Source organism: Chiloscyllium plagiosum, unplaced genomic scaffold (genome assembly GCF_037043375.1).
Source record: "Chiloscyllium plagiosum isolate Xiang-an unplaced genomic scaffold, Cpla_swu_hap1 HiC_scaffold_36, whole genome shotgun sequence".
Classification (NCBI taxonomy): Eukaryota; Metazoa; Chordata; class Chondrichthyes; order Orectolobiformes; family Hemiscylliidae; genus Chiloscyllium; species Chiloscyllium plagiosum.
This window is the reverse complement of record NW_028270174.1, coordinates 33,914,845-33,938,241: the sequence shown is the minus strand read 5'-3', so window position 1 is coordinate 33,938,241 and position 23,397 is coordinate 33,914,845. Positions and strand designations below refer to the sequence as shown.

Below are 23,397 nucleotides of genomic sequence, written 5' to 3'. Positions count from 1 at the left end.
AATCTCATCTAACAGCATAAGGCAGTTTCATAAAGAATGTCAACTTCAAGGCTAAAACCAGTGTAACTGTAACGTTTACAAGGTTTATAAAACATGGCACATGATGCAGCATTATTTGCTTTCTTCCTTTGGAAGCAAGTGTCTGACCAAGTGCAAACGACTCACCCAGCTTCAGTTAAAATAATCATGGGATTAAAATAATCATGTTTCTTTTTCACTTTTTTCTTCCACGCCGTGCATTTGCTGACCAACAATTGAGTTTAGATGTTTTAAGAGTTTTCATGATTCAACTTTTTTTCCAACAAGAAGTCTCTGGTTCTGTCGAAACATTGTTTTCGGTACACTATTGTCTAACTTAGATGCGAAAGACTTTACTTAGAGAGTGCCCAAAAGATTTAGAGGATGATTCCATTATTACAGAATTGGAGTTGGCCTCCTTGGAAAAGGTTAAAGGAATTAATGGAAGTGTTCGAGTCATCAGGGGTCGAGTCAGAGTAAATGGAGAGGAACTATTTCCATTGGCATCAAGGTCCAAACCAAAAAGCATGCACTAATGAGATTGGCAAAAGACAAAAGTCTTTATATATATATATATATATATATATATATAGTGTTTGGGATCTGGCATATACAGCCTGAAAATGAGGTGGAGGCAGATATAATCGTGGTTTTCGAAAAACGGAATTAGGAAAGTGCCTGAAGAGAGAATTGCAGAGCTACGGTGAAGGAGCAGATGGATGGGGCTAGCAATTCTATGATTCTGTGATTGAAATCTCTCCTTTACCGTTCCTGACTAAACGATGTATTCTTGAGAATTTAGGAACTTGTGTGTTCTAAACAATACCACTTGTCCATCAAAACTTTTCTGAGCACAAAAAGTAAATGAAACCGAGTGAAAAACTAGTGGCCTTTCGGTGAGAGAGTCTCGCTGCGTTTGGGACAATTTGAGTGTTTGATTTGAAATCTTTTACGTTAAGTTTGAATCATTTTTCTTGTAGAAAATCGAGGTCAAAATATACTAACAGATCTTACAAGGATGTTTCGGGTTGTGAAGTTGGGACTCCATAATTGGCGTATACGATAGAAACGTGTATATTTTGATTCAATGAATTCTAGGGCAGGTGAACATTTCAAATTTTCTTTGCGGGGTGCTAAGTGGGTTATATTAAGATCAACGTTTCCATATTTTGGCGCTTTTCCTCGGATCCATGATGATGATGTGTCCACTTGAATCAAGTAACAAATTGTTCTGCGCACATTTACACTCGGGAGAAATGTCTTTTCCCATTTTGTTCATTTGGCACTTTTGTAAAGATCCCATAAATGCTTGACCATTGGAGTTCATGTTAAAATAAAAGGGCCTTTGTTAGTTCTTTGTTAGTGATCATTATATCCTTGCCTTAAACAGTAATATTTGTAGTATTTGTAATTTTAGTAATGTTATAAACATTTTGTTTTGAATGATATGAACAATCGTAGTGCACTCAGTTCCGTTCGACCGTTTCCTGTCAGATTCTGACGGACTTATATATATTTTACATTTTCATATTAAAACATTACTTTTGAATAAGTAATTTGATTTGTTTTTTTTAGGTTCAATCATTACATCCATTTGAAACTTGATCATTATTGAGAGGTACATGATGCAATAAAAGGTGTCTTGGTCATAGTATGGTATTACCTCGGACAAGGTGAATTCCTCTGCATTGTGGGTCATTATGCTGGTTAACAAAGGATTTACCTGATGAAATTATGTGCTATATTGTCTAGCTGATCAAATTGATGAAAAGCTGATTACAGAATCTAAAGTGTGAAATTAATGTTTATAATATTGAAGGAGTAGACTATGAAATTTGGAATGATATTTAGGCTTTTTAACAATTGAGGTTAGTCGCCCTTATTAAATATGTGGCTTTTGCCCAAAACCTCGATTTTCCCGCTCCTGGGATGCTACCTGACCTGCTGTGCTTTTCCAGCATCACTTTAATCTTAGCCCTTATTAGATTGCTATCCCTAATAATGTTGATGCTTCGGGCAGGTTCCTATGCAAACAAAAATCGAGGGATGCATTGCCTTTTACTTAGGAAACATTGTCTAGTTTGGTACTTTATGCAATTGGGAAAAAAATTGCCCAAGTTTTGGGCTTTGGAATAGGATGTTGATTTTTTTCAGCGAGTCTGGAATATTTTGTATTTCAGCTCTAGAGTACGTGAAAAAGCTAGCACTTCAGTGCTGTCTTTGGAAAGTCCTGTTGTATCTAACAGGCTGTCCTTTAGATGAAATGAGGTCCTAGTTGCTTGCTCAGGTAGGCAGATTAGATTCAATGGCATTGATACAAAGGGAAAAGGGAGTTCTGCTACCTTTTCAACATTGCTTCCTTCAGCAGAAAGAACAAATCAACTGGTCTTTTATTGAAATTATTGTTTATGTGGCCACGTTTTGTGCACACATTGGTTGCCTGTCTCCAGCCCATTTCCGAGTGGCATGAACCGGTGATACAATGTGAATCACTCTCACTCAACCTGTCTTTTATTGCAGAGTAACATTATTTGGAACGCATGTACTTATGAGATTTTTAATGTTCACAGCATATTGATAGGACAGCTCACTATGTGTGAACTTTAGAAAGTTCTAAGATAGTCCCAGGGATTTCTAAATTTGAAGAAAAAGCAGAAGGTGCTGGACAAACTCAGCAGGTCTGGCAGCAACCGTGAGGAGAAACAGTTAACACTTCAAGTTCAATATGATGACTTCAGGACTGAAGACAGAACTGGAAAAGTGATGGGTTTATACTTTAGTAAAAGGTAGATAAGAGCAAATGACCAGCAGTGACATTTAGGGAAATATTAGAGATGCTGTAGAACAAAATGCATAAGGTGTGGTAATAGTAGTAGAGAATAGAGAGGGCCAGAGTAATTTTCTGCAATTCTTTCTCTGTTTTTATTTCAGATTTTCAGCATCAATGGTAGCTTCTTTTTAATTTCTAAAATTTGTCTTTTGTACATCTGCTTTTCATTAAACGTAGAGTAACTGTCCTCATATTCTGTGTCAATTATCATTATTTTAAGACGGCAGGGAAGTGGAAGCAAGTGAAGATAATAATTTGAAATAATCAATACAGTAACAATGGATTGGATGGCCATCTTCTGTTCTTTAACATTTTCTGATTCTATTTCTTGTCTCTTACTATTGGACACCTAATCTGAATTGATAGAATGTAAATGTTACTGATGGAGACACAAATTAACTCATTATCATACATTGTATTGCCGTGAAGACAAAATTATTTGACAGTAACACAATATAGGTAATAACACTAAAAATATTATTGTGAGTTGATATACAATATGCATTTCAATGTATTGATATATTGGATAAACTTAAATAGGCTGATGTACTCACAGATACTTAAGCAGTAAGGACAAAAGTACTTTTTTCACCAAAATGGGAATCAACTTGTTGAACAAGATACAGCAGAAAGCCATTTACACAGACAAGATTAATATACTAAATCTCCATCAGTAACATGAGCAGAGGGTATTTTCTTTACATTCCATCTATTCAGATTGAGTGTCTGATAGCGAGGGCAAGAAGTAGAATCAGAAAATGATACAGAACAGAAGATGGCAATTCAATCCATTGTTGCTATGCTAGGTATTTTGGAAAAAAATTAACTTCAATTACACCCATTCCCCTGCTCATGTCCCTTATAGCTCTGCAAATCTTTCCCCTTCTAGTATTTATATAATTCTATTTTCAAATTATTGAATTTCAGTTAATAAACCCGAGGACATTGTATACTTTATTTATAGGGGCACGAAGTACAAGAGCAGGAGGTTATGTTAAAATTGTACAGGAAGCTGACTTAGCCTCAGTTGAGAGTCGGGAAGATGTGGGTGCCATCTTTTAGGAAGGATGTAAAGGCATTTAAGAGAGTGTGGAAAGGATTTTTGGGAATGATTCAAGGGCTCAGGAACATCAGTTAGGAAAATAGATTGGAGAAGTTATGACTGTTTTCCCTGTAAAAAAGAAGAATGAAAGGAGATTTGATAAATTTTCAAATTTGAATCTGGAGGAGATAGAAAGGATTGGCAAAAAGAAAACAAAAGCAATATGAGAAATGCAGTGAGTGGTTAAGATCTGAAATGCACTGCCTGAAAGTGAGCTGGAGACAAATTTAACTGAAGCATTCAAACAGGAATTAGGCTATTATCTGAAGAGGGTTATAAAGAGAAGGCAGGAGAATCAATTAAATGAATTAATCATTCAAAGAGCCACTCAGACATGATCGGATGAATTGCCTCTCTCTGCACTGTAACGATCCTGTGATTCTGCAAAATCAACCCACTCCATTGTGCAATTAATAAATTTGATCAAGTTGGTTAAACATGATTTGTCTTTTAAATACCAATACTAGCTTATTTATTATCACATCTTTTATGTGCAAACTAACTTTGTCTAGTTTACTGTCTTTAAACATTTTCCCACTACTGATGTTAGGCTAACTGGCCTATAGTTACCAGGTTTGTCATTATTTTCTTTTAAGGCAAAAGTAAGTTAGAGTCCCAGCTGATGTTATTACTGGACAAGTCAGATCCTAGACTGAAATCTGGCTTGATAGATCATATTTTGATTTATGGTTTTAACAAATTAGTCTCTTGCTGAAATATAAGCAGAGAGTGCTGCAGATTTTACTTTAACAATAAATCAAGTTAATTAACTAAAGAAAAGAACCTACATCAAAAATATAATGTCATTAATCCCAAAACATTCCTTTATAATTTGAAAAAGAAACAACGGCTTTTGTATAGTACTGAAAACTGCCAAATGCAATGTCCCAAAACACTACTCACACCAGAATTACTGTCTCTAATATTTCAGTAGGTTTAAATCACATGTAATTTTGACACATAGACTGTCAATACAGACAACTTCTTCCTAAACATAAATGTACTGTTTTCCCCAGAGTGGGGGAGTCCAAATCTAGAAGACATAGGTTTAAGTTGAGAGTGGGAAGTTTTAAAAGGGATCTTAGGGTCAACTTTTTCACACAGAGGGTGGTGCATGTTCGGAATGAGCTGCCAGAATAAGTGTTGGAGGCTGGTACAATTACAACATTTAAAAGGCAAATGGATGTTAATATGAATAGAGAAGGTTTAGAGGGATATGGGACAAATGCTGGCAAATGGGACTAGATTAGGACCCGTGGAGACCCGTGGAGGATTAGGAGACTAGGACCCATGGACACAGCCTTAGAATTAGAGGGGGTAAATTCAGAACAGAAATGCGGAGACATTTCTTCAGCCAGAGAGTGGTGGGCCTGTGGAATTCATTGCCGTAAAGTGCAGTGGAGGCTGGGACACTAAATGTCTTCAAGGCAGAGATTGATAAATTCTTGATGTCACAAGGAATTAAGGGCTACGGGGAGAATGCGGGTAAGTGAAGTTGAAATGCCCATCAGCCATGATTGAATGGCGGAGTGGACTCGATGGGCCGAATGGCCTTACTTCTGCTCCTATGTCTTATGGTCTTATAGATTAGGTTAAGATATCTGGTCTGCATGGACGAGTTGGACCAAAGGGTTTCTGTGCTGTATATCTCTATGACTCTACTCAACTTTATCTCTTCAGGGTTTTATCCCAACACTTCACTCTAAGGTAATCTAGTTTATCATATTCATCTCTTCTCAGAGGCACTAGTCTATACAGCCATCTTCAGCCAAGGAACTTTGCTTTGTAGAAAATAAACCTCCCTCTGTAAGCTTTAAAACAATAAGTCCTAGAAATCTTTAATAAAGCTTGAAGTAAACCTAAATCAATTAGCAGTGCTCAAAAAAACTTCTAAATCTAGACCTCAAAAAACGGTTTTAAAAGAAAGGCTATAGAAATATTTACATGGTAATTATTAACTTCAGGCACACAGAAAATCTGCATGTTACAATGGGGAATTACAAGCTATTAGGAAGGAAGTGAGACGCCTAGATTGAGAACAGATGCTCTCAGGGAAATGCACAACGAAATGTGGAAGTTGTTTAGGAAGCACTTGCTGATACTGCTGGACAGGTTTGTCCCACTGAAGCAAGGAAGGGATGGTGGGTTGAAAGAACTTTGGGTGACAAGGAATATGGAACATCTAGTCAAGAGGAAGAAGGAAGCTTAAGGTTGAGGAGGCAAGGATCAGACAGGGCTTTAGAGTGTTACAAGGCAGCCGGGAAGGAACAGAAGAATGGACTTAGGAGAGCTAGAAGGGGGATTAAGGAAAACACTAAGGTGTTCTACACTTATATGAGAATGGCCAGAGTAAGGGTAGAGCCAATCAGAGATAGTGGAGGGAATTTGTGCCTGGAGTCGGAGGAGGTAGGGGAGGTCCTTAATGAATACTTTGCTTCAGTATTCACTACTGAGAGGGACACTGACATTTCTGAAGATGGCATGAAACAGACTGATATGCTAGAACAGGTTGATGTTAGGAAGGAGGATGTGCTTAAAATTTTGAACAACATAAGGATAGATAAATCCTATGGGCCAGACAGGCAATACCCTAGGTTACTACAGGAAGTAAGGGAAGAGATTGTTGCATTCTTGGCGATGTATCCTCACTGACCACTGGAATAGTACCAGATGCAGGTCATTCATCACAAAGCTATACTGACTATCTCTAATCAAACTATCGTTTTCCAAGTGATTATAAATCCTGTTAATCAGAATCCTCTCCAGTACTTTGCCCACCACTGACATAAGACTGACTGGTCTGTAATTCCCAGGGTTATCCTTGAACAAGGGAATGACTTTTGCCACCCTCCAATCATCTGGTACTACTCCAGTGGAGAGTGAGAATACATCACCAAAGGCGCAGCAATCTCTTCCCTTGCTTCCCGTATTAACCTAGGGTATAGCCATCTGGCCCAGAGGATTTATCTATCCTTATGTAGTTCAAACTTTACTGAATTCTTTAAGGATGTGACACATGTTGATGAAGGTAGAGCTGGGGATGTTGTATACATGGATTTTAAGAAGGCATTTGATAAGGTTCTCCATGGTAGGCTCATTCAGGAGGCATGGGATACAGGGAAACCTGTCTATCTGGATACAGAATTGGCTGGCCCATGGAAGACAGAGGGTGGTGGTAGATGGAAAGTATTCTGACTGGAGCTTGGAGACCAGTGGTGTTCCACAGAGATCAGTTCTGGGACATCTGCTGTTTGTGATTTTTATAATTGACTTGGATGAAGAAGTGGAAAGATGAGGTAGTAAGTTTGCCGATGACATGACGGTTGGTGGAGATGTGGATAGTGTGGAGAGCTGTTGTAGGTTGCAACAGGACATTGACAGGATGCAGAGCTGGGCTGTTAAGTGGCAGATGAATTTCAACCTGCAAAAATGTGAAATCATTCACTTTGGAAGGCTGAATTTGAATGCAGAATACAGGTTTAAAGGCAGGATTCTTGGTGTGGAGGAACTGAGGGATCTTGGGGTCCACATCCATAGATCCCTCAAGGTTGCCACTCAAGTTGATAGGGTTGTTAAGAAGGCGTATGGTGTGTTGGCTTTCATTAGCAGGGGAATTGAGTTTAAGAGCCACAAGGTTATGCTGCAGTTCTATATAGCCCTGGTTATTGTGTTCAGTTCCGGTCACCTCATTATAGGAAGGATGTGGAAGCTTTAGAGAGGGTGCAGAGGAGATTTACTAGGATGCTACCTGGACTGGAGGGCATGTCTTATGAAGAAAGGTTGAGGGAGCTAGGCTTTTTCTCATTGGAGGAAAGAAAGATGAGTGGTGACTTGATAAAGGTGTACAAGATGTTGAGAGGAATGGATAGTCAGTGACTTTTTCCTATTGTGTAAATGTCTATCATGAGGGGTCATAATTTTAAGGTAATTGGAAGAAGGTTTAGGCGAGATGTCAGAGGTCTGTTCTTTACACAGAGAGTAGTGGGTGCATGGAATGCGCTGCTAGCAGTCGTAGTAGAGTCAGATACATTAGGGACATTTAAGTGACTCTTGGATAGGCAAATGGAAGATAGTAAAATGAAGGGTATGTAGGTTAGTCTGATCTTAGAGTAGGATAAAAGGCCAGCACAACATCGAGGGCCAAAAGGCCCCTCCTGTGCTGTACTGTTCTATGTTCTAACTGAGAAACTAAAAATGCAAACGTACAAGAAGTGATATTAAAACATATATAAATATCTCAGTTTACATGACAAGAAAAATTTTCAATCCTCCAGTCATTTGACATCACTTCCACATACAAGTAGGACCAGAGTGTCAGTTAGCTCAGTGCCTGGGCAGTTGGTTTGATCCCTGCACCAGCTAGGGTTATCATGAAGGACTGTGCTTCTTAATAGTTCTTCTTGCCTAAAGCTTAGTGACCATCAGGTTAAGCACCTCCAATCATCTAGCTCTAATGAGAGAGCCATACAGTCTAGTAGGATTATAATTACTTTACTTTTATACAGGAGGCTTGGAAGATTATAACCAGGCATTCTGTAATTTTCATTTCAAATATAATCATATATATATTTTCTTTTTTTATTTTATATCTCTGAAAAAAATAACTAATGAGGTAAAGGAGGACCTTTTGAGAAAAGAATTTGATTAGGTCACATTTTCTTTCTATACCAGCAGATGTTGCTGATTGCCCATTTTTGCATCATGGCATTTTATGAATATCATGAGGTAATGTTGTTTATTTTTGCCTGACATTTACAGTGGTACAGTCCTTGCCAGTTCAGTTGTGATTTGTGTTTAAATATTAAATTTGAGTTAATTATTTATACTGTGTTTGTTCCTGGGATACAAGTATTGCACATCTCTAGTTGGGAGTAGAGTATTAAGATTCATGGGTAGAGATGATTATGTAGAGAAAGTAGATGCCTTTCCAGAAGGATATTAGCAGTGGTAATATTTTTTTCTTTGCAGACTCTTCTTGAGATATGTCATGGACTACATTTTTTGACTTTCAAGGCTACGTTTTCATTCTCACTAACTTTTCATTATGTGAGATGCAATCCCATAGAAACATGATCTTCAGTATTTGTGTTTACATATCGCTTATTTGGACTCTCAAAATCAGAACTGAAAGACTTCATCGATATTCTCAATAACAATCAATTTTCCAATTAACTTAGAGCCATGGCACACAAAAAAAGCTAAAATTTCATAGATACCGCAGTAATTAAACTGGCACATGACAATAATAGCATATTAGCAATAAAAGTTTTGTTCAGTAAATAAACTTGTAATTTGCACGGAATTCCTTACTATGCATGGGATGGAGGAATGTGGACCAAGGGCAGGCAGAAGGGATTAGTTTGATTCAGCATCATGTTCGACACAACATTGTGGGCAGAATAGTCCATTTCAAATGACTTTGAATTTTCCTGATTCCCAGTCAGCTAGATATTGATTTGTTGACAGGCTCCCCTTGGCAGCCTCTCTCCCTCTTTTTAGTCATTTGCTTCTCCCCTGCATTGCGGCCATTGGCTCCTCTTCATCTTCCACCCATCTCCCAATTACAGCCACTGATTTCTCCTCTCCAACTCTACTGCTTTGGCAGTCATTTAGTTCTTCTCCTTCCCCTTTCTAGCCACCCAGGACTTACATTGTCTGGCAATAGATCTGTTCTTCCTTGGACCTTGCCTGACAGATTCATTCTGTCTGGAAGATTGGTAGTCCCCCAACCTTACTCAGCAGACTGACACGCCCCATCCAAGGTTCACTAGTTTTGTTCACAGCCACTACTCACCTTCTTGCTGCTCCTCCACTCACAGGATGTTCTCCTTCTGCATAATGAGTCTATCACAGCAAACATGGGAGGAGCAATTTCTTTCAAAAGATATCAGTTCCATGGATAGTGGTAACTTTTTTCTGATTGGTTTCCCATTATTCACTGTTCCTGAGTAATTTGACCAGTTTCAAGAGTAATTTTGCCAATTGGCCCTGCAGTTCCGACAGCTGGACTCTGCTATATCAATTCAGATTTACAACATTTTGGCAGCTTCCACAATCTTTTTAATTAATGCCTGACTAGATTTATTGAGTATTACTTTTTCATTACTTTCCATAATGAGATTTAAGGTCATTAATTTGCACTATTAAGCAATTACCATAACTGCATGGCTGCGGATCATATGTCATGAAAGTGCCACAAAGAATTTTTGAGAACATGTGGAACTTGAAGTGACAAAAATGTAATCTAGATATTTATGCATAAATGTAACAAAATATATGCTAGTCAATCTATTTTGGTAAGCAATTTGATCATTCAGTTTCCTCTCACAGTCCAAAGATGTGCAGATTAGATGGATTTGCCATGCTAAATTGCCCTGTAGTTTCCAGGAATGTGCAGGTTAGGTGGATTAACCATGATAAAAGTGGGTTGACGGGGATAGGATGGGATGCTGCTGAGAAGTTAATGCAAACTTGATGGGTCAAATGGCCTCCTTCTACTTTGTGGGGAATCTATGATAAGTGTGCATATAGTATAAAAATGCAAAATGTCAGCAAGTTGAAACAAAAGTGTGCATAAAACATATGAAAATTTTATGGCTATGACTGCAAATTTCCAGTGATATTATTGTAAATAGATATGAATGGAGACAGAATTTGTATATATCCAGGGCACTTTTTGGAGCTAATATGATGTCATTAACTACATTGATATCATGTGTACATTAGTATCCTCTAAATCTGTATCCTAAATAGCAAGTCTATTCACCAGGTTTACAATGCTATCTACATATCCTAAAGATGTCTAATATTACAACCACATGTAATGTTAATCAGAGGGGATTTATATCCCTGCTGGCCCAAAGATAACAGTGTAAATGCAGACTAAATTCCAATGTGATTTTGGAGTCAGCAAAATAATCCACATAATACTTCTGCTCAATTTTGTAACTGAATCTGTTCAAGCCTTAAGATACACCGCACAGGTTGGCGTTCGTCCAATACCAAATAGTCTCCCGTCAATACTTAATTGTTTGTTTAAATAAATAAAGGCCTTGAGGTGTAGTAATGTCTGAGATATCTCAGACGTTTCTGAATAAAAATCCTACCGTGTTTATTGTTGACGCGCACTGTTGTCTGAGGCGAGTACTAGGGGTTTGGATCATGCCTGTGTCAAAGATAATTATTTTAGAAAAGCTGACCTCCGTTTGAGTTTTGATAAACGTTTTCCGTGCTCACGACTAAGAGTGATAGCGTAAGTTTTCAGTGGTTAAAGCTCATCGATTCAACAAAACATTGGGCAGAAGGGCCTGTTTCTCTGATGAATGATCCGAGGATTTACTGGTGACATTCGCCCCGCTTTAACAGCTTCTCTCGTTTCTATGGCTACGGAGCTGCAGCCAATCATGGCAGGAGACTGCCGGACACGTGGCGGGCCTGAAAGCCCGGATGTTTCACAACATGGCGGCGGGCTGAGGCAAGTGCCTTTACCGACGGGCTGTTTTCTGCCGGGGGACGGCAGAGTTTCCGTCAAAGTGACGGGATGTCTTCCCGAATCACTGGTGTCGGTGGCACCGGGGAGCGGAGTTACGAGACGCCTGGTTCCCTGGAGGATGCGAGGCCGGAAAGTGAGGGCGACGCGGAGTCAACGTCGTCCGCTGAGCTCACCACCGACACGGACTCGTGCTCCTCGCTGTAAGTTCAAAGTTGAAGCATGGCGGTAGCTGGTTGCACGTCAGCCGGAGCGTGACAATACTGTCAGCATTCAGGAAGATATGATTTGGAGATGCCGGTGTTGGACTGGGGTGTACAAAGTTAAAAATCACACAACACCAGGTTATAGTCCAACAGGTTTAAGTGGAAGCACACTAGCTTTCGGGGCGACGCTCTTTCATCAGGTGATTGTGGAGGGCTCGATCGTAACACAGAATTTGTAGCTATAAATTCTGTGTTACGATCGAGCCCTCCACAACCATCTGATGAAGGAGCGTCACTCCGAAAGCTACTGTGCTTCCAATTAAACCTGTTGGACTATAACCTGGTGTTGTGATTTTTAACGGGGAGAAAGTGAGGGCTGCAGATGCTGGAGATCAGAGCTGAAAACGTGTTGCTGGAAAAGCGCAGCAGGTCAGGCAGCATCCAAGGAACAGGAGAATCGACGTTTCGGGCATAAGCCCTTCTTCAGGAATGTGATTTTTAACTTCAGGAAGATAGACTGCTGTCTGAGGTGGAGATTGACAAGAGTCTTTTCACAAACTTCGGTGGACACGGTGCACGTTCCTAATATAGTTCTGCTACTTGCAATTGCATTGCTGCAATCTATAGTTACACAAAGTTAGGTAGGTCTGACATAATTATGATAAATATTTGGCCAGTGATTTTGCTAGATTACAACATTACCCGACATCGCAATTTATATTCGCTGATTTCAGTGGTAATATCTTATCTAGAAATGTAGAAGCACAATGCGAATGATGTTTGTAATGGATATCGTGGTACAGTGAGTGTCTTCTGGTAAATCTTGCGTCCTAATAAAATATTTGTTCATGGTGGTAATCTAATCGCGGAATTACCAAATAGAAGTTGTTAGCGAGTTCCTGTTTCCACAAAATATAAAGCTTTGACGGAGACTTAACGATGCAGGGAATGTCCGAGCTTGAAAGTGCAGAGTTTTTAGAAATTTGCAGTCAGTTTGCAATGCACAGTTACACAATTTGCTGGACAATTTGACCACTAACCATTAGTCTGGTAAAAATGGGTTCTTGGAGTTTAATTTCCCACTCATATTAAATAGTCTCTTGTGCTCCTAGATTTAGTAGGTAAAGGGTCAGGTTTAGTTAATAGCTGAACAGTGGATGAACGTTCATCAGTTGCTCATTATCAAGATTAACCTCTCACTTTCTTGGTTTCAAAATCATAGCTAAGATTTTAGATTTGGGTAAGGGATGAAACCCAAATTGTATGGAGTAAAGTGAATGAATTTGTTGAGGGGTAAAATGACAGAAGATCAACAGAAGGTAATATTGTGATATTGAGCTTGAGATATCGAATCAGTTTATACCAGTGATACTCAATGAACAGAAACCACAGAATGTCCACAGCACTTTATCTGATGTAAAATTTATTGTAAGCAGAACTTGTGAGAAGCCTCTAGGTTTCTGCGCCAGAAATACAAAAACGTGTTTGACAAAAATGACCAGAGCAAGTGATTTGTAGAATAGTAAATTGTAAGTGCAAGGTATTTTCGATTTGGGATCACCACTAAAACCTGAAGGAAAGAAAACCAATCTACATACAAATGAAGACAGATACAACAAAAATTGGGTAGTGGGTGGAAAGAGACCAGGAAATCCAGAAACTTGCCGGCAGCATTGACTTGTGGGAACTCTTCAGTACAGTCAAGTCTATCTATGCCTGGTTGTGCAAATGCCTACCTGACACACAGAATGGCACTCATCAAGAACAATTAGGCTGTTAATTTTTATTGGAAGATGAATTTTTAGGTTCTTGTATCTTGGAAATCCCAACCAAAATACTGAAGAAAGACAGAGAAACATTCTTGGCATAAATACATGACGTCCTTTTCCCTCACCTGGCATTGTCAAAGTGAAGGAGATAGGCAAAAGCTGTTTTTGGTGGACTCTGCTCCAAATTTGAGGTGAAGGTGGGAAAATGTGCTATTTGTGCAAAAGTTTGCAATCTAACTCCATTACACCCATACAGAATCCATATGGACTATACTAGACCTGTCTGAAGGGGGAATGTTTACACAGTGGTTGACGCACATGCTAAATCTCTCATTTATCTCTCCACCCTTCAGGCTCTCTGCCTGTCTACCTGATGAAAGGCTTTTGCCCGAAACGTCGATTTTACTGCTCCTCGGATGCTGCCTGAACTGCTGTGCTTTTCCAGCACCACTCTAATCTGGACTCTGGTTTCCAGATCTGCAGTCATTGTTTTTACTTAAATGGCGTAGTCATCATGAAGATGACATCTTCAGAGAAAAATCACTGAAAGACTGAGGGAGATCTTTGTGAGATTTGGTTATCCAGAATAACTTGTTAATGATAATTGTCCACCGTTTATATCACAAGAATTTATGCGTTATCTAAAGCAAAAAGGAGCTGGAAGTTTTTGTTGCAAACGTTTTGTCCCCTGGCTAGGCGACATCATCAGTGCTTGGGAGCCTCCTGCGAAGCCCTTCTTTGATGTTTCCTCCGGTGTTTATAGTGGTCTGTCCCTGCCGCTTCCGGTTGTCAGTTTCAGCTGTCCGCTGTAGTGGTTGGTATATTGGGTCCAGGTCGATGAATACTAAATACATGGGAGTACTTTGAACTGTAGGAAGAATAATGATAGACTTCAATAGGACATAATATGGTGAAATGGCATGTGGCAGATGAAATTTAATTCAGCAAAGTGTGAAATGATCCATTTTATTAGAAATAACAATAGATGCAATACAAAATAAAAGTACGTTTGTCACCAGGGATGTAGGAAAAGTGGTGGTTGAGAATGTGGTGAGGTAAGGCATTCTGCTGTTTATAAATTGACACCATGATAACTAAAACAAAATGTTATGGACCAAGCCAGACCCCTCAAAACATTTCAAGACGGTACCCCAGACCCTAACTTTGCTAGTTGTTTTAAGCAGGTGTAAAGTGGGTACTCCAGGAGGGAATCAGCTGGTCAAACCACTTAGTTTTAAACAAAACAGAGTTTATTTACAAGATTGCTGAATGAAACACAAAGAACAGAAAACAGAATACCGAAAAACCTATCCTATCCAAAAACCCAACAGACTATCCAAACTTGATGGTGCTGTTTCAAAATACTTGCAACAATCCCATAAACACCCCTTGGCACAAAAAATAAAATCAAACACAAGTTCTTACAGGATAGGAGTCAGAGAGAGCGAGCCTGGGCCCAGCTTTTTTTCACATGAAGACGAAGAAAAAAAAACAGAGAAAAGCTGAGCTGGAAGAACTGGCCACCCCACCGCCTTTTCATTATACAGGCTATTTTTAACTTGAAAGCCTTCTGCCTGAGGCAGTGTCTGTCAGCTAATATAAACTCATCCAAACTCAGACTTTTCGGAATCTGTATTTTTACGACCTCCTGAAGGAAAAAAAAACAAGGACAACCTAAACTTGTTAAAGGAACAGCATCGTCACAAAACCTACAATGATAAACATTTTTATAAAAGGCTGCTTTGGCCTCAGCCAAAGTATTCTATCTGATTATCAATACTGCACTTTAGGAAGGATATGAAAGCTTTGGAGAAAAGATTTAATGGGAGGTTTCAGAGATGTGAAACTACAGTTATCTGGGTTATTCTGAGGGTGGAACCTGACAGTGATATGGAAAATTGTGAGTGTAAACAGAATAGAGGAAGAAGAACTTGGCCAATAATCAGTACCCCAAATTAAGATTTTCTTTGGAAGGGTCACTCGATTAGATTTCTTTGCACCCATGCTGCCAGACCTGAACTTTTCTGGCAATTTCTGTTTTTGTTTCAGGTTTGCACCATCCACAGTTGCTTTGTTTTTTTTGACAGATTTAAAGTCATTTGTGGAAGACGTGAGGAGTAGTTATTGTTTTATATTGCAAATGGTTAGACTCTGGCATGCATTGCATGAGTGAGTGGTAAAGGCTTGTAAAAGGGAATTGAAGAGGTACCTAAATAGAAAGAGTACTGGATTTCAGGAATAGTATAGGTGAATATGATTAGGAGACTTGCTTTTTGCAGGGAGATGACCAGGGCACAATGGGCCAAATAGACTCCTGCATTCCAGTAATTGTGATACATAACAGGCTCAAGGTGATACATGACCTAGCCCTGTTTCATCGTACTATGTTTGCAAAAAGTAACTGCTTTTTCCAGATCAGTACATTGTGCAGGGGTACATTTCCTAAGCATCGTTCACTGTGTTTACAGTGCTTCTCTTTGAAAACAAACTATTTATTTAGGAGAATGTAAACATCAATTGCACTTTTCTTTATATTCATTCAAGGAGTGTGGGTGTCACTAATCTGGCATTTATTGCCTATCCCTAATTGCCCTTAAAGGTGATAATGAGCTGTTGTCTTAAACTGCTGAAGTTCTTAGGGTGGAGATACAATCTTGTGTTATTAGGAAGGAAGGCCCAGGACTTTGACCCAGTAACAGAGAAGAACTATAGCTCCAAGTCTATTTGGTGTGTGACCTTGAAGTAGAACTTGTAGGTAGTGGCATTCTCATCTGCTGCCCTTGTCTTTCTCAGGGTTATGGCCACTAGTTTATAAGGTGTTGTTGAAGGAGTTTTGGTCAGATACTGTAATACATTTTGTATATGTTACATAATGCTTCAGTGTGCTTTATGAAGGTGGTGAATGAGGTGGAGATGCCAATAAAGTGTCCAGCTTATTGAATGTTGTAGAGGCTGTACTCATTCAGCAGGTGGGCAGTATTTTACGACAAAGGTAAAAGCAAAGTACTGTGTATGCTGGAAATATGAAGAGTCATATCGGACTTGAAACATTAACTTTATTTCTCTCGCCACAGATGCTGCCAGGCCTGCTGAGGTTTTCTACCATTTTCTGTTCTTGTTTTACATATTCCATTACATTCCTGACTTCTGCCTTGTAGGTAGTACACCGGTATTGGAGAGATGTATGGATCATAAATGCTAAGAATGAATAGCAAGTTATTAATATATAATTCCTGCATTTTCTGGTACATTTTCACTTTTGCCTCATCACTGCATTGCTACCTCTACGGTGATCTTTCTGAAAATAATATTTTTTTTTTAATTGAATACATTGGACAGATTCGTGAGTCCCTTTTTAATTTATTTCTCCTGCTGCTACTTGGCATGATTAAAAATGAAATTCTGTGTTTGTGAAGTGACTTTCATAAGCTCAGGACGTCGAATGAGTTTTTTTTTCAAAGTGTAGTCACTTGTAATTAATGGAAAAAGTATAATCAATTTATCCAGAGAAATGTTTCACAAACTATAATTAGCAGGTATATTAGAAAATGTTAGCGTAAATAATATGGGTTTACTACAGATGGCAGGAAAACTTATAGTTGTGAATAAGGAAATGGCAAATATTTTAACTCTAAGTATTCCTGAAGCAGAGGGGAGTGAGAAGGAAGGAATGAACAGTTTAGTATTAGTGAAGAGATAAAACTGGAGAAATCAATAGGATTAAAATTTGACAAACCCCCTAGGTTGTTGTATCATTTTAAAAAGGAGTGGCTTTTTAAAAAAATTTGATTGCGGATATGGGTATCACTGGCTACATCAACATTTGTTTCCTATCCTGAATTGCCTTAGGGGAAAAAAGGTAAAAACGAGATGCTGGAAACCCGAATCTGGATTAGAGTGGTGCTGGAAAAGCACAGCAGGTCAGGCAGCATCCAAGGAGCAGGAAAATCGACGTTTCGGGCAAAAGCCCTTCATCAGGAATACAGGCAGGGTGCCTGCAGGCTGGAGAGATAAATGAGAGGGGAATAGGGTTGGGGAGAAAATAGCAAAAAATACAATGGGTGAATGGCATTGGGGATGAAGGTGATAAGTCAGAGAGGAGGAGGGAGTGGACAGGTGGAAAGGAAGATAGGCAGGTATGACAGGTCATGGGGACAGTGCTGAGCTGGAAGGTTGGAACTGGGGTAAGGTGGGGGGAGGGGAAATGTGGAAACTGGTGAAGTCCACATTGATGCCCTGGGGTTGAAGTGTTCCGAGTCGGAAGATGAGGCATTTTTCCTCCAGACGTCGGGTGGTGAGGAAGCGGCGGTGGAGACAGTCCAGGGCCTCCGTGTCCTCAGCAGAGTGGGAGGGGGAGTTGAAATGTTGGGCCACAGGACGGTGGAGTCAATTGGTGCGGGTTTCCCGGAGATGTTCCCTACAGCGCTCTGCAAGGAGGCGTCCAGTCTCCCCAATGTAGAGGAAACTGCATTGGATACAGTAAATGACATTGATGGATATGGAAGGCTCCTTTTGGGGCCTTGGATGGAGGTGAGGGAGGAGGTATGGCCGCAGGTTTTGCAATTTCTGCGGTCGCAGGGGTAGGTGCTAGGATGGGAGGGTGGGTTGTTGGGAGGCGTGGACCCGACCAGGTGGTCACGGAGGGAATGGTCTTTGCGGAAAATGAAAAGGGGTGGGGAGGGAAATATATCCCTTGTGGTGGGGTCCGTTTGGAGGTGGCGGAAATGTCGGCGGATGATGCGGTTTATGCAAAGTTTGGTAGGGTGGAAGGTGAGCACCAGGGGGGTACTGTCCTTGTTACGGTTGGAAGGGTGGGGTTCGAGGACGGAGGTGCGGGATGTGGGCGAGATGCATTGGAGGGCATTGAACCACGTGGGAAGGGAAGTTGCGGTCTCTTAAGGAGGCCATCTGGTATGTTCTGTATTGGAACTGGTTCTCCTGGGAGCAGATACGGCGGAGGAATTGGGAATATGGGATGGCATTTTTGCAGGAGGTAGGGTGGAAAGAAGTATAATCCAGGTAGCTGTGGGAGTCGGTGGATTTGTAAAAAATGTCAGTGTCAAGTCAGTCATCATTAATGGAGATGGAGAGGTCCAGGAAGGGGAGGGAGATGTCAGAGATGGTCCAGGTGAATTTAAGGTCGGGGTGGAATGTGTTGGTGAAATTGATGTACTGCTCAACCTCCTCGCGGGAGCATGAGGTGGCGCCGATGCAGTCATCAATGTAGCGGAGGAAGAGGTGGGGAATAGTGCTGGTGTAACTACGGGAGATGGACTGTTCTACGTAGCCAACAGGCATAGCTGGGGCCCATACATGTGCCCATGGCTACCCCTTTGGTCTGGAGGAAGTGGGAGGATTCAAAGGAGAAATTGTTGAGGGTGAGGACCAGTTCAGCAAACAAATGAGTGTCAGTGGAAGGGTGCTGTTGGGGACATCGGGAGAGGGAGAAATGGAGGGCTTGGAGGCCCTGATCTTGGCGCATGGAGGTGTAGAGGGATTGGATATCCATGGTGAAAGTGAGGCATTGGGAGCCAGGGAAACTGAAGTCTTGGAGGGAGTGGAGGGTGTGGGTGGTGTCTCAAACGTATGTGGGGAGTTCCTGGGGGGATAGAACAGTGTCGAGGTAGGTAGAGATGAGTTCGGTGGGGCAGGAGCATGCTGAGACAATGGATTGGCCAGGATGGTCAGGCTTGTGGATCTTAGGAAGGAGGTAGAATTGGGTGATGTGGGGTTCCCAGACTATGAGGTTGGAAGCTGTAGGTGGAAGATCTCCTGTGGTGATGAGGTTCTGTATGGTCTGGGAAATAATGGTTTGGTAAAAAGGTGACTAGCTGCTTTTTTGAACCACTGTAGTCCGTGTGGTGCAGGTGCACCCACAGTGCTGTTCAGAAGGGAGTGTGAAGAGTTTAATCCAGTGACAGTGAAGAAATGAAAGCTGAGGTATTTGTTGCATTGGTTTTCATCTTTCAAAATTCCTGAAATTTTATAATGATCCTATTAAATTAGATGCAGATGTAACCCAACTATTCAAGAAAGAGGGAAGAGAGCAAAAAGGCAAGCAAATCATTCTCCTGAAATGAGTAATATGAATAATGCTTTAATCTTTTATTAAGGATGTGGTAACTGGTATTTGGAAAATTGTATTATGAATGGACAGCGTTAATACAGAATAATGAAATGGAAATCAAGTTTGATAAATGTAATTTTTTAAGGTGATTTGATAGGTTGGATGAGAGAAAACTATTGGATATATCTATCAAATGCTGCAAATTTGGGATATGCACAATAGATAGTGGTTTACTTTTGTGTATCTATTGAACCAGCCAGCAGATGAATGCTTGATTATAATTGGAAAAACACAAACTGAAGTTCTGTTTACTATGAGACCTTTGTTTTTTTTTTCAAAGCACTATTTTGATTTGAATTCCAGGGGATTAGTGTTCATAGGGTTTTAAAAAGTCTACTCCACATCTGCTTGAAATAATTTTGAATGGAATACTGCAGATATGAAGCCTGTTACTTCTCCATTCTTTTAATGCAATTTTCCATTATATATTCTTGAAATGTTATAATGGATTAGCCCAGTGAATTTTTGTTACTGAAAGCTAATTCTTGTGACTCCTCTAACCCATTGAGACATTGGAACTACAAATCACCGATGGGTTAAGGGAGCAGGTTTAACAGGTTAATTAGTGGAAATTCTGATCTTCCTGATTCCAAATTGAAATAGTAATAGTAGTTTATGAGATGGAATTTACAAGTCATTTCACTTTGAACATCTGAAACAATGGTACAGAATTTGGAAGAAAGCAACTGAAATCAGTATATTTTGCATGAATTGGCTGCATTACAGACATCGCTTATGAAAGCAGATTTCAAAACAAAAGATCTGGGCACTTGCTCCTGTTTTTTTGGTCTTGATAACTGGGCTTTCTTGCAACATATACAACTGGGGATTTATAAGCATCTTCCAAACTAGAGAAAATTATGGCAGTTGAAACTTGTACAGCCAGCATCATTATGGCACAGTATGAGACCATTCAGCCGCTTGAGTCCATGCCAACTTTCTATCCATTAGTTTCATTCTCCTGCTTCAACCACATAGCCTTGCATGGATTTACCTCAAGTGTCCATATAATTTCCATTTGAAATTACTGATTGCCTTTGCTTCAATTGATATCAGAATGCTGAAAATCTTTTCAGTCATAGGATGTGAGCATTTGTTGTAAAACTATCTAATTTCATGATTGAAATGTTCTAAGAATATAACTTTTAGTTTGGGGATTGAAGTTTTGTCAAAATACGATAATCAAACATTTGCTTCGGGGGGGGGGGTGTTCTGCAAAGTGACGTAAAGTGATTGGCATTCAGAGTATCCTATGTGTATTTAATAAGCACAGACTTAGATGTGGGAAAACATTTAAACAATGGCTGCTTTCTAAGTCTTGGTGGGAAATAGATGTCTGCAGTTGCATTCATAAATTATTCATGTATTTCCCAGAAACAAAAAGATGGTTTGGAAGATAACAGTAATTACTTTAAATCTCTATCTGGGATATCATAGTGTGGGCATGTTGCCATGGGGATAGTTTTGTTTGTTTTCACAGACATAGGCAGTTAATGTCTGGAACTGGAATAGTTTGGAAGCGGGCAGCGAAAGTTGCAAGCAGTGGATTCTTGGAAGTAGCTGAGTCTGGAGACAAATGACCATCAGAAGCAATCTGATTTTTGGAGTTACCGAGCTGGAAAGCAGTGAGGCCCATGCTTGAGCTAGAGTGTACTCAGAAGTGGGGATGCTGTAAAAGACTTAGAGGGTTGCTTGACCTGATGCTTGTGGAAGGATCCCAAGAAATCTCATACCTTTGAAAAATAGGAATACTGAAAATGAATTCCTGAGAGCTGTGGCACACCCTAATTTGGTCTTAACAAAGGTGCCGAAACGTCGATTCTCCTGTTCCCTGGATGCTGCCTGACCTGCTGCGCTTTTCCAGCAACACATTTTCAGCTCTGATCTCCAGCATCTGCAGACCTCACTTTCTCCTGAAAGAATCTTTCAGGAAACTAGGAGAATTCTTGGGTGAAAATAAAAGTGATATGAGGAGCGACCATTGAGATTCTCAGTCTTAGGCAATAAGTGTTTATGAAATATCGCATTTAATTAGTAATACGTATTTTGTTTAATCTTGCTGCAGTAAAACATATTTTGTTTAAAACATGAAATTTGTGTGGTGCAATTCTTTTGATAATAACTGGAAGTCTGAATCTGTCTTTTTTTTTAAAAAAAACTTCATTGCCATGGGGAAGATGCTGGCTTGAACAGTTGCACTGTGTGTGGTGTAAGTGCACCCACAGTGCTGGTGTGAAGACAGTTGCAATATTTTAGCTCCGTGACTGTGAAAGAATGGCAATACAGTTTCAGGTTTGGATAGCATATAAATTAGAGGCAAACATGCAAATAGTATTACTTCCATGCACTTACTCTGCCTTTTTCTCTGGTGTTAGATATCACCCAATTTGGAAAATGCTGTCAAGGAAAGCTTGGTGCGTTCCTACAGTGCGTTGTTAATTGGTACACACACGCCTCTGCCATTATGTGCTGTGGTGGGCACTTTCTAGGAATGTTTTTCTTTATTTGTACAAGAGGATATGAGCATTTCTGGCTAGGTCAGCATTTATTACCCAGCCTTAATTGATGGAGAAAATGGTGGTCAGCTGTTGCCTTAAACTGCTGCAGACAGTGGGGTATAGGGACACCCGCAGAGCTATTAGAAAAGATATTTAAGGATTTTGACTCCATGATAATGAAGGATCAACAATATAGTTCCAAGTCACGATGGTGTGTGACTTGGAAGGAAACCATGCAGATGGTGATGTTCCCATGCAATGCCATCTTGTCCTCCTAGATTGTAAAAATCTCTGGATTGGAAGACCCTATTATAGAATCCTGGTGTGTTATTTCACTGTATCTTGGAGATGGTGCGCACTGTTGCCACTCTGTGTCAGTGGTGAAAGAATGGAATATTGAAGGTAGTGGATAGGATGCTGATTAAATGAGCTGCCTTGTTCTAGATGGTGCAAAGCTTTTTCAGGATTGCTTTTGAAAAATCCATCCAGACAAGTGGAGTATATCCCACCACACTCCTGATTTGTGCCCTATATGTTGTGGCTAGCCATTAGGGAGACTGAAAGTAAGTTACTTACCATAGAAATCCTACTCTCTCATCTGCTCTTGTAGCCATGGTATTTATATGGCTGGTTCAGTTCAGTTTCTTTGAGGAGAAAGTGAGGTCTGCAGATGCTGGAGATCAGAGCTGAAAATGTGTTGCTGGAAAAGCGCAGCAGGTCAGGCAGCATCCAGGGAACAGGAGAATCGACGTTTCGGGCATAAGCCTCTCCTGAAGAAGGGCTTATGCCCGAAACATCGCTTCTCCTGTTCCCTGGATGCTGCCTGACCTGCTGCGCTTTTCCAGCAACACATTTTCAGCTCAATTCAGTTTCTGCCCCGTCAGAACCCACAGGATGATGATAATAGTGGATTCAGTAATGGTAATCCCATTATATGTTAAAAAGCAATAGTTTGATTCTGTTTTTTTTGTAGATTGTCATTGCTTGACACCTGTGAGATGTGGATGTTACTTGTCAGTTCAAACCTGGTTGTTTTCTAGGCTTGGTAACATGGTGACTTGGACTGCTTCAGTATCTGAAGTGTTGTGAATAGTATTGAATATAATTCAATCAGCATGATTGTCCCCAGTTCTGACATTATGATAGCGACTTGAAGGGGTTGAGTCAGTTATAGTTAGTTAAGTCATATTGTCAGTAATAGCAAAAATGGAAACCTGAGATGTTCAAAGGTGAGCTGCTAGTGGAGGAGCCACACTGTCAGAAAGATAATGCTGTCCTTGGGGAAAATACAGACAATGTTTGGTAATCTGAGGGAAATTGTAAGACGATAATGTAAGACACTTGGATGAAGAAATGGG

General features: G+C 40.1%; 1 protein-coding gene and 1 long non-coding RNA gene across 5 annotated transcripts in view; one reads left to right on the top strand and one right to left on the bottom strand.

The window, feature by feature from the left end:
• Window positions 1-11,227, bottom strand: part of LOC148139924 (uncharacterized) — a 200,257-nt gene extending 189,030 nt beyond the window's left edge. The window contains exon 1 of the long non-coding RNA XR_015753341.1: window positions 11,057-11,227. This is a non-coding gene — a long non-coding RNA (uncharacterized LOC148139924). The remainder of the gene's footprint in view (window positions 1-11,056) is intronic.
• The window catches only part of intu (inturned planar cell polarity protein), a 118,040-nt gene that overhangs the window by 1,473 nt on the left and 93,170 nt on the right, over window positions 1-23,397 (top strand). For 2 of the 4 annotated variants that reach the window (XM_043674188.2, XM_043674186.2), the window contains exon 1: window positions 11,396-11,642. The exons of 1 other annotated variant lie outside the window; for it this stretch is intronic. In XM_043674188.2, the coding sequence (XP_043530123.1) occupies window positions 11,491-11,642 (152 nt within the window). In that variant the 5' untranslated portion in view covers window positions 11,396-11,490. Of the gene's footprint in view, window positions 1-11,395; window positions 11,643-12,103; window positions 12,287-23,397 lie in introns of those variants that run through there. One more of the 4 variants, XM_087980090.1, reaches the window with a different exon arrangement.